We start from the raw sequence: 12,824 nt of genomic DNA, 5'->3' as shown, positions 1-12,824 counted from the left end.
AATAATCCGATAATGGGTAAAACCACCATTTCTAAGACATAATCTAATAATAAAAATGTAACTTCAATATTTACATTGCGTAGAACAAATAGTAATACTACGAACAAGTGCCGACACAAAGTTTCTGAGTTGATTATCGCGACTACGCGTACAGTGTACCTACTGCCTACACATATTTATTTACACACTGTGTCATTCTCACACAGTCACAGTGTCACACAACATAGTAATTGATTTTATTTTTATAAGCCAAAAGAAAAATGGAGCAAAAAAAAATAAAATTACCAGCTACCTATAGTACCTACTCTATTAAATTTTTTTTAAATGTAGCTTAGACCTGAAGTAAGTAGGTATTACAATTTTAAATTATTCAAAATACTATACATTATTAGGCCCGGAATCAAATGTTTTAAATCGTGCAAAATATACATGTAATACATATCGATAATCTTTGTACCTAAATTATAACTTATAATTTATAAACTTTTTTTGTCTAACCTATTAAGATTTCGAAATTGGAACGTACCACATGTTGGTTCCGGGGCTGCCTACAGGCTACAGGTAATATATGAATCGGTGAGCTTTCATAATGATTATACAATTTTTTTTTTGTTTTATTTATTTAAGCTTTGACAATTGAGGCCATTAGCTGTAGGTTGTGGTACTGTAGGGTTTTGGAACTGTAGGGATTTTTGGTACAGTAGGGTTATGGAACACGTGTGTGTATACAATTTTGTGTTACATACAACTTCCACGTTCCACGAGTTCCACGTTCCACCAACAAACACAGTTTGCATTTTAATGAGTATCTCTGAACTATGTAGACAAGTAAAAATTGTTATAATATATTTATACACTTTCCCAGGCATCGTAAAACTTAATAAAATATTATGAGACTACATAGTCATATGTATATATTACCAAGTTATAATATTCTCGAACCGTTTAATAATAGGTTTGGTGTTTGGGATACACCCGATTTATCTTTTGAAGAAACTAAAGGATCTTTAGAGCCCAGTATATCTATACCTAATTATTTACACAGATAACAACACATGAGTACATGACAATGGGTATTGTGGGTGTCTTTCGACCGTACGATATGTCATTTCAAATCGATACAAGCTGTAATTATATTAAATCTAAATGTAATGTTATTATTTCTTTTTCATATTTGATTAAAGGCTTCAATTACAAAGATTTATTTACAAACTAAAAGTATTTATACAATATTAGAAAAGAGAAAAAATATAAAATAAAGCATATGCTAAGTAATATTATTATTACCTTATAGTTTTTTAAAAATATTATTTTTGTAGTACAATAATAATATTAATAAAGTTGTCGATGTATTATGCATAGTATACAATACTCAAAGTAGGTGCTTCAGTTTAGTTCTTTCTCTCCAATTATAATTTTTTGGAACTTATGTAACTCGACGAGTTAAGAACGATTGCACAATCAGAATTTGTCACTCGGACTTCGTTCGCGAAGTTTAAGGATTTTGCAATTATGAGTTTACATTACTTATGCACACATCGATCTATTTAACTACCTACTACGTCTTACATGAATTTTTTTTTAAATTGTTTTTTTAAGCTGAATTTGATGGAGCAATCCGATTTTGGCCACCATACTTATTTTTAGGACGTATTAACAAAATTGAAAACATTTACATTTTTCTTCGTTTTTTGTGCAAAATGTGTGAATAAAAAAAACCACCTAACCGAGAGATCTGTAGAACATTGATCGAGTTTGACGACCGGAGCCAGTATATAATAATTAATATTATATATAGGTATACCTATTACCTAATAATATATAATAAATATTAGTGTTCAAATGGACACAACTTAAAACTATATGTTGACGAATGTGTGATGGATAGTTATAGTGAGAGATGTAGGCGAAAGTGCGAAGATACAAATAAAGAAAAGTCCAAGTGTGATTTTAGTGACAAAATTATTTTAAATGTACCTATGTATAGATATAAATTATTATACATAAGACATATCAGATTATCCCTCCGAGGTGCATCTCTAATTTTTCATTTACCAAATTTAAAGATACCTAATCATTATTAATTTTAATAACAACTAAATTTTATATTTGTATATTATATATTATTTAAATTAAGAATTCAGTTGTTGTATAATGTTTATGTTTTGTAAATAAATTCAAAATTATTAATTAAAAAATCTTACCATTGACTAACACAAACTACAAACTATGATTTATAAAACACAAAATAATGAACAATCAAAAATCCAGTTTTAGACTAAACAATTTTATTTTTAAATACTCAAATTTCAAATTTGATAATAATGATCTCCAACTTAATTTTGATAAACCCTCTTTTTTACACTTTAAAATTAATAATTACCATAATCTAGAATTTAATAAATTAATAATACATAAAAACTCTTGTACACTTGATTTTAATTTGCTCTGTGATTAAAAAAGCAAACTCAGTCAAGTATTTGAACCTGTATTTTGACGACCGTTTAAAGTGAAATATACATATCAATAAACTTATTAACTTAAAAAATTCTACTATGCATTTAGACCTTGGAGCAATAAACTCAAGACTTCAATAATCCCAATTGTTTCAAACAACTAATTATTGATACCATTGTAAATAAATTATTAACAGTTGCTTTAGTTTAAATTGTTTATAGTTGGAATTTATTCGATTAATAAATAATTATATTTTTACTAGATTCTATTAATTATTAATTTAATTGAAAGTATAAGAAACAATTAATATCATTTAAATGAGTTTATAATTATATTTATTAATTTTTTAACTTACCTATTGCTAGATAATTGTATTATATTATTGTTGATTACATTAAAATAAGTTATTAGGTATATTACTTTGTATAGGTATTCTTATTCATGTTCATATCTTTATACTTTAATATCATTAATAAATAAATAAATAACAAATTATGATTTGGTTTTACAGATTTTGATAACACCTAGGGTGATATAATGATAAAAGTAAATTTAAATACTATCCAGCCAATTTTATTTAAATTCAAAATTTGACCAGAAATGAAAACTTTAATATTGAATTTTAGATCACACCAGTCTTTTAAATTAACCTGCCTAAAAATAAATTTCCAAGATATAAATATTATTAAATTTTTGGAGAAACATATTACCTCAGAATTTTACTTAATAATTAAAAAGTCCAGCTAGATAGGCTAAACAAATTAAGCTATTACATTTTCATTTCCACTTTGAAGCTTTTGAAGTAAATGATAAAAAAACAGCAATATATTAATACAACAGACAACATTAATATACATAAATTTAATTGGCCGCCAATTAGTATTACGGACATTTCATCTGGAAAATTAATGGTCCAATTAAAAAAATGTTTGATATATAAAAATGTCCAAAATAGTTTTTAATAAAATATACCTATTGAATAAAAAAACAAAACTGCTACATTCTAATAATAACTAAAATACTTAATTAAAAATTTTCTTATATGTAAGTACAAATAAATAAATTGAAAATAATCTTAATAAATTAAAATACAAAATATAACTTGAAGTATAAAAGGTTTAGTAATGATTATCATCAGGTTTCAATCACAAAAACACAAAACCACTATCATGTAGCACAAATTAAAAATATATCATACCATATAGCATGGTGTCATGATTTATATTTTTACTTAGTACTATACCTGATGACTTTTTTAATCGAAACTGGTCATTATTACAAACCAATAATTGCTCATTCACTCAACTTGGCTGTATCAGCAGCTATTAGAATCAAACCAATAAGGAACTGTTTGGGCATACTTGAAAAGGCATTTACTTTTTTTCATACCTTTTTTTTGTAATATTATTGACTTGGTTTTGAAAAAATTTAAAATTTACATGTAGGTAGGTTGTGGGTACTTTAATAGTGATGACTGATGACATGATGTTTGCTTATTATTATAAATTATAAATTATTACATCATGATGTATAATTTTAATATAATTATGCATTTTATATTTGTACTATCAATATAGGTACTGTATTATATTTATTATATAAGCATTTGAACACACAGACCAATTAACCAAATGTAACTATTGAGATTTTAACAAATATAAAAATCTTACAAACCAAAATGTTTAATATATTATTATACTATAGAGCAGGGGTTACCAATTATTAATATTTTTGAAACTTCACGTATTAAAATTCGGGAAATTGTTCGTGATCCATCAATATTGCTGATGTTGGTAAAAACCAATGAACAAAAACAGTGGTGTAACCAGATGGGATGGGACCTTAGGGAAGTAAATAAATTAGCCCCCCCCCCTCAACTAGTAAGTTACCAGTATTAGTAGTACCTTAAACTAATATTATCTTAAGGAAAATTAAAAATATACACTTAGTATTGTGGAGCTTCAGGGTACTCCCTAACTTTGCCCTATGATAGCTATGCCACTGAACAAAATTGATAAATTATGACATTTACACTACTAAAACGTATGATTTGTTTTTGCTTTTTTTTCTTACCCACGGACCTTATAAAATTTATCCATGGCCCGACATTTGGTGACCCATGCTATATTATTATAGTAGAGATAAGCAACTCTAAGTTACTAAAAGACCAAATTTTAGAAATTCAAAACCTAGTGTGTAAGAACATAAACATAACATTTTTGATACAAAAATGGAAAATCGCCAAAAGTTGATATTTTCAACGGGTTATTTTTCCCAAAAGTTCATTCTTCAATATCTTTTGTAGATAAAAACGAATTTGTTTGCAACTCACATAATTCTAATTAAGGTGAAGCATCATGATTTTCAATTTCAACTGCCATAGAATTATTATACGAATTTATTATCTACGAACAACGTAATTCATAAATGCATACAGTTAAATGTTGATACTGTATGAAGTAATTTGGAAATCTAGCAATTGCCAAATAAAAAATGTCCGAGAGCAAAATGCCCATCCCTGCTATACAGTTTACACTAGTAATGTTTAAAGTCTACCACAAAGGCATAAACTAATATATAAGTATTAAAACTAGTATAGAACCTTTTTTTTATATAATTACCTATAGAATTTTATTACCTATTTAGGTTTGGATTTATAAATTTTTTCAAATTTTTTCCGTTAAATTTGTTCAACACGGTTAATTTAATGAAATCGGAGGTTATCAAAATTGACTTCGATATTCTATGGCTGATGACTAAGTCCGTGGATTTACAAAATAAATAATACTACCATTGAGTATAGATAGTATCTATACTCAATGATACTACATTGCTCATTATTAATGTTTATAATATCACAGTTTATAATTATATCTCTGAGTCTAATCATATAGAATATATTATCCGTGTAACTAATTCTTAATTTTTTTCTCAGCTGAACGCCTGAACATCACAATTTCACAGTTACAAAATACTTGAACATTTTTGTTTAGTTTTTCAATTTTTTTCCACTGTCATTTGAATACCAATCAATATTAATTTATAAACATTTGAAAGTACCTAAGAAAAACTCGAAAACTGTGTTTTCATTAAGGCATCCGGTAAAGTTATTATATAATTTTTAAAATGTTTAATTTTTATCACTCAAAATGAAAATAATCGATCTTTCAGTTTTCAATAATGTGGTTTTAATTTATACGTCAATAGAATTTCAATATCGGTACGGTACGACGGTACTTACTACTTACCTTTAACCTATATATACCTACCCGTTATTGTTATCAAAGTTAATTAAAAAAAATTGACTTAATTTTATATTATGTATCGTTCAAATATTAACTATTAAATATAATTAAACTTTTTATTTTTATTTTTAGTTCAATAAAAATGTCATTGATAATAAAAACTGCGACAAACATTTGGGAAATGGAAAAAGGATTTGATATTATTTTATTTATTGATAAAAACGATGTCTACAACAGAGACTACTGGAAGGACGAATGTTTTCGTCGCATTAATGACAAATATCCATTCCAAAAGTTGTAAATATTTTTAATATTAGTTAAATCGTTTTAAACACTATAATTAAAATAGGTAAATGACACATGTACAATTTACCTAAGGCCTATAGTTATATTGTATTATGTTTATTAAAACATGAATCATAATACATAGGTAGTACCTAATAACATCTATCATTTTTTTAACATAAACTATTTGATTATAAAAAATATAATTTGTAATTTATGTTATTTTAAATACTGAAAAAAAATGTCATCTATCCTGTTGCATAAGTGATAACTGTATTATACAGCTTGTATAATACTATATTAATAAATAATAACTACACAATATATAGTACCGTGTACGATTTATCTTTAATAACAATTATTGACACACTGGCACACACACAGTGACAGATGTATTGATTTTACAATATTTTTGTAAATCTTACAATGACATTTTCAAAAATCAATTTTTTCGGGAAAAATTAATTTAACCTACTATACTTATAGACTTTAGTACTATAATGCCCAATAGTGAAATTAATTACTTTAATTACAATAAAATCTTAATATAATATTACCTAGTAGACAGTAGTTTAGTGCTTGGTAGGTAGGTACTATAATAACTATAAGCTGATAGATCATCTTCGCTCAGAATTGTTTTCGTACCTATAATAAAGGCAGGTTCAATGATTTTAAATAATTGAATTTAAATTTAACACATCAATTCAGTGACTTCTCTAGATACCTAGAGCAGAGCATTACCTAGCATTACTGAGGACCCGCAGACCCCGTGTTTAGGGGGGGGCATGGTAATTCAGGGTCTTGGGTTAAAGCAAATTTAATTCCTTAGAAAAAAAATTGAATAATTGCTTTTTTCAAATTAAAAGTATAAATTAATTTTTTTTATTATTAAAGGAAAAGCATCTATAGCGTCACCATAGGCTTGTTTTTTACATGATAATATGTTCTTAAATAATTAATCATACGTACTATGTTCGTAATCGTATAGTAATGTTTAATAATAATCTTATCTTGTGGAAATACGTACAATAACAATATTAACGATAAATAAGCGTTTTATTACTCTATGTCTCCAGTCTACAAAGATATGTAATGTGACAGTACGTGACAAGAGTATAGATTGTTAAGCGCATATTATTTTACCATTGATTATAATATTATATAGCAGTTCTATAGCGATATTAGTATAATTATTACCATTTATTTTGTATATTATGTATTTAAATACATTTTTGTACATTACATAGTTTAAAAAATATATACTTTAAAATAAATTTACAAGACATTAATATATAGAAACCATTCGAAAAATCGAGAGAACTACTTAATAATTCATTATTTTATTATGTAACTTAGATAATTTGAGAAATCAGTTTAATGAAATAAAATCAGAAGCAATTTAGATTGCAGAAAAGTAGAGCATAAATACATTTTTTTCGAAAAAAAAGGAACTGACAATCAAAAAAATTTGTAGAAGAATTTTATACTGACCAACGATTAACTGATCATGAAAACTATTTCAAAATCAATGTATTTTATACAAAATATGTAGACATTATTCGTATTAGGTTTTATATGGGTATGAATAATATTGTGAATAAGTTTAAATTTATTTTTCCCAAAAATTTAGTATTATATTCAGACACAGAACTGACCAATTTTGCTAAAACTTTAGGTGAACAGTATTCAAATGATTTGTCTTTATCATTTGTACAGCAAATACTTTCATTCGGAACTTCAGAAGGGTGCTTTTTGAAAATATAAAATACTTTTTCAAGAGTCAAAGAATTAGCTGAATTGTTGATTTTAAAATAATACCATGTTACTAAGTGTTCTAGAAGTAGAACTCCTGTTTTAAAATTATTTCTTTCTATACCAGTAACATCAGCTGCAGCAGAACGTTCGTTCTCTAAATTAAAACTAATTTAGAATTATTTAAGGATTAGTATGGCATAACATCGTTTATCAGATTTAAGTGTATTGAGTATTGAAAACGAGAGAATGCGAAGTTTAGATATAAATATGTCAATTGATAAGTTTTCAAAGTAAAATTTTGTAATTTATATGTTAAGTAATATTGTGTATTATTATTATTGTGTAATATACTAATATTAAGTAAACATTGAGCTTTATTAGTTGTTACTTAAAGCTATATAAATAAAAAATATAAAAAAGTAGGTAACATTGTTATTTTTCATTATTTATCACATCATTACAAAATTGTAATTAAAATAAGTTATTTACCCATGTAAGATTCATGTTTTTAAACTATTGTATCTAAGCAATATTTTAGGTGGCCACTTTTTATTTTTGAGGGGGGCCCACATATTTGTGTTACGCCACACGTATTTACGCCCAGCGTTTATGGTTAGTCTTAAGTAAAATTAAATCATTAATGTACACATTTTATTTTCTGTGTTCGGCTCTGCAGGTTCAAGACGAGTATTATAAACGTGTCGGGAAAATCGTGCGCGCTCGTGTATTCGGTGTACGGCGAGTCGATATGCTGTTTGTTGCTCAACTGGCAGCGACATCAGCGGAAAAACGAAACCAACAACTCAAAACACAGCTACAGCAAGGAGAGGAAGAAAAAAAGAGCCGACAGCACTGCGTCCGACGTCGAATGCGGACTGCGGACAATCAGGGACCGATTGGTCGGATACCGGTATTTGGCGGTGCAGCGCCGAGCGCGGCCGGTCGCGTACGATTTCGAACTCATTTTCCGGACGGTTTTCCGCGGAGGCAGTGGCGAATTGTGGCTGTGCGGCCAGCGGAGGCATTTTCCGTCGCCCCGTGAACGCGTTAGGTTAGGATTAACCTACAAGCGCCGCTTCAAGGGTAGTATTTGCTTCATCGTTATCGTGCGACTTTTCATTATCGCACAGCGAATTATACTGCAGTGCTGTTTCTTAAGCGGGTTTACAAATTATGATTTTCAAATCTTCCCCAAAGACATATTATGCAGGGTTATAAAATATTTTAATTTTTCACGTCATTTTAGTTTTAAAACGTCCCTTGAAACATTCGATTTTAATTTTTTTTTCTACGAATCGTTAACAACGGATCTTTTCTAAAACATTTTGTGTTTCGAAATCTGCAATATTCGAATTATTACAATGAATAATGATTACCGGGCTTTCAATATTCTAGTATATGTGTATGACCGATAACCGGATATCCGAGTGTCTGAATCAACTATTAGGTTTATTCGGATTATCCTCAGTACCTACGTATAAAGTAAAATATTTAACTATCTATAACTAGGTACTATTTCAAATATTGATTTCTGTTAATTTAAATTAAAAAAAAATAAAATAAAAACCATTAGTTCAACAGCAAACACACACGAACATGTATGTTATGAGAATAATATACTTAGATAATAATACGTATAATCATTTAATTGGTACAGTTATTATAATGATAACATAGTATATATATTTTAGATGTTTTAATCTAAATTAAAAAAAATTGAGAGTGTCTGCAGCCACTACCTACTATAGTGTATACACAGATAAAATTACTACCGAACCTTTTACGGAACTAAAATTAAAAAGGTCAAAGTTTTTAAGCAATAATAATTTTATTGCTGTTGACGTGAAACATAATATACACAACAATCTGTTAAAAATATTAAAAAACATAGATATTGATCTAATTAAAGTCGCATGCGACATCATTATATACGAATTCGTTTATATTATTTGTTTTATTATTACGAGTAATGACTAATATTATTTTTACTTATTTTTAATTGTATAATATTATAGTTATCACTAAAAATAACGCCATCGATCGCAAATCGTCGAATAAAATAATATTACCAGTTGTGACGACGTTTACCCCGAAATCGGCATCAGCGATACCGGCGATAACAAACACCATCGAACTGCTGCTATCCGACAACGATTACGAGAAGACGAGTAAGCTCACAATAAATTTATCGTTTTATGTCGGTGACCGGTGTACCAAATATATATGACTTTTCAAAGCTTATGTCACAGTGTATTTTTTTTATTTGAATTATTGAACACTTGTAAGTGATTTAAAATCCCATTGATTGTACTTACAAAATTCACTTTTTTTGATTATTTGAATAATATTATATAATTATGTTATAGCTATGCAACAACCAAATATACCAGTAATTAAAACGATACCTGAAAATGTTTGGGAATTAGACACAGACGTTGACATCATTTTATTTATCGACATGGACCTCGTGTACACGGACGATTGGAAAGACGAAGTGGTGGAACATGTCAACGATCGTTATCCTTTCAAAGATAGGTATTAAATAAAATATTAATTAACTGTTGATGATTTAACCCAGATATTATCCTACCTATAGATAGTGAAGTCTGCTTCGTGTTTTTTTTTAATGAAGCGTTTTATGATAGTATATAAATGTACCTAAATACGCAATGAGTTCTATGTTATTGTTCTCATTGTTGAATACGACAACGCTTTGATATGTCGACATATTTTTAAAATATTATTTTTTAGGATTCAATATCGACTGTTTTTAAGGGGTTCAATATAGGCAATTTTAGAAGACTTATGTGTGCTTGTGTTAATTTGTGCCTAGTAATATTTTGATCATTTAAAACATTACCTTTATTGTAAGATTGCAGGCAAAAATAATAACGTTGTGCTCTCACACGTGCACGTATACATACTAATGATTATGAATAAAGTACTTTTTTTTTTTTTATATTTGATTAAAGGCTTCAATTACAAAGATTATTAGCCTAGTGTTATTTACAAATTAAAAGTATTTATATAATATTAGGAAAGAGAAAAAATACATATACTGTAATATTATATACAGAAATATTATAATTTATCATCTAAGCTAATTAGTTTAAAAAAATTGAAAATATTGTCGATGTTGGTTTAATTGAGGGCTTCTTCGAAGTTCGAGTGATGTAGCATTTTTGAGGAGGTGACGTGCAGATGCGAATTTGGGGCAGTTGATGATAGTACTTATTTTGTACTATTTAAAAAAAAAGAATCAATATTTTACCAATATTATTTTATTTACTAATCTATTTATCCGATAACATTTTGGAATTTGACTTTAAAAAACTTTTTTACATTTTTTAATTCATTTTTTTGTTAAAATGTTTTTAGTTAATTTTTATTCAATATTTAAAAATCTCATTTTCAAAGGGTTAAAAGTTCAATATAAAAAAAAGTTTGAAAGTTGTTTTCAAGCTAACTTTGTAAGTCGTGACAAAATCAAATATGTTTTTAGAAGTGTTATTCGATTATTTAATAGGCTAAATAGTACGGTTGTCATGACTCATGATAGAATCTTCTTATAGTAATCCCCTATAATACTTATATATACCTACCTATTTGGGAAATATTTTTCGATATTTAACTAGTATCTACTAAAACTACTAAAATATTGTATTATTATTGTTGTCTGATAATGGCTAAGAACTTCTCGGAATCAATAAATTTAAATGACGTACATTTCTTGAAAAAAACCACTTAAAACCCGTGCGATGAAAATTTCGTTTTAAACTTGAAACAAATATTTTATATTTGTAATTATAATGATATTGTAGTGAAATCATTATGATGATCGGTAATTAGTAATTACTCGCATTCGACTGCAGGTTTCAATACATGCAATAAAATTATTATTTTGGTCACGTCTTGTTGTTTGTTGCAGGTTGTTGGAAGACATACAGATCATGCCAATGGGCTCAGGCACCGTACAAATATATCGGCAAAACGGGGTGTCGATATTTTGCATATTCTTTAGCAACCGCATGACCACCCTCAGCGACTGGATGGAAGACGCGCTGATCGACATGAAAAGATTCTTAGCGGGTCACATACAGCTGGCCATCCAACAGGACCTGTCCCTCTCAGAGTTTCAATCGAGTGTTTACAGTAATCTGTTTAATTTTTTCCAATCGGTGTTCACATATGATAAAGTTGTGATTTGGTTTTGTGGCAGTGGTGATGTATAGTGCTCGTGAGTGGGAAAAGAGGGGGGGAATCAATATATAGGTATAGTATATTTTGTGAATTTCAAATGTATCTTTAACAGTTATAGATTCCAATATTTGAATCATTTTTTTTATTTATTATTTTGTATAACGAACAGAATTTTTAATGTTTTTGCCTGATTGAGTGTCTTTTAAGTTTGCCTGTATAAATATATTGAGCTATAATCTATAGGTGCCATTTTTAGCATTGTTTACCTGCTGTAATATAAGTACTCCCATCTGAAATCTTTCTGTACGAATTAAATGTAAATCCATTTTTTATAATATTTTACCTGTAAAAATTTGTTGATAATTAAAATGAAAATATATACATTTTGTTGAAAATATTATGCATAACAGAATACATTTTAGCGATCTAAAAGGAATAGCCAGTCTGATAGATATTATATTAAAATAAGTCGTAGGCGTAGCAGTCACAAATATTTGTATTTTGATAACTGTGTACAATGTTCGTGACAACAACGTAATAAAAACGTAACATCACAAATTCACAATATAAAACATGTGACAAGAATTACTTTATTAAATTACTAGCTATTAACTTATAACTCATAAGTCAATACCATCCTCCGACTATCGTACCGTGGAATGGTGTATAGTACTATAGTGTGTAAGTAAGTTCATTTTTATAAAACAATATTTTTATAAAATTATCCTGATTCAGAATATGAAATTAAAAATGTAAGTTGTCTTTCTAAAAGTAATAAACTTACAAACAATTTCTATAAAAATATAGTTTTTTTTTCAAAAATGTGTGTATACCTACCTACGTAATAATAATGAATTTGTATTATGTGAACAAATATATTTT

The 12,824-nt window shown here is 27.6% G+C and overlaps 1 protein-coding gene across 3 annotated transcripts; it reads left to right on the top strand.

Moving 5' to 3' along the window:
* Window positions 1-422: 422 nt before the first annotated feature.
* Window positions 423-12,339, top strand: LOC111035850. Of its 3 annotated transcripts, none has more exons than XM_022317641.1 (6): window positions 423-561; window positions 5,835-5,999; window positions 8,419-8,825; window positions 9,758-9,910; window positions 10,109-10,277; window positions 11,671-12,339. In XM_022317641.1, exons 1-6 carry the CDS (start codon window positions 530-532, stop codon window positions 11,972-11,974), a joined length of 1,230 nt encoding a protein of 409 aa, XP_022173333.1. In that variant the 5' UTR covers window positions 423-529; the 3' UTR covers window positions 11,975-12,339. The 3 variants fall into 3 exon arrangements, with proteins under 3 accessions (XP_022173333.1, XP_022173335.1, XP_022173334.1); XM_022317642.1 differs by lacking the exon at window positions 423-561 and adding an exon at window positions 5,341-5,558; XM_022317643.1 differs by lacking the exon at window positions 5,835-5,999.
* Window positions 12,340-12,824: the final 485 nt, after the last annotated feature.

This window comes from Myzus persicae, unplaced genomic scaffold (genome assembly GCF_001856785.1).
Source record: "Myzus persicae strain clone G006 unplaced genomic scaffold, MPER_G0061.0, whole genome shotgun sequence".
Taxonomy (NCBI): domain Eukaryota; kingdom Metazoa; phylum Arthropoda; class Insecta; order Hemiptera; family Aphididae; genus Myzus; species Myzus persicae.
Note: the sequence above shows the minus strand (reverse complement) of the source record. Positions and strands in the feature narration are given on the sequence as shown.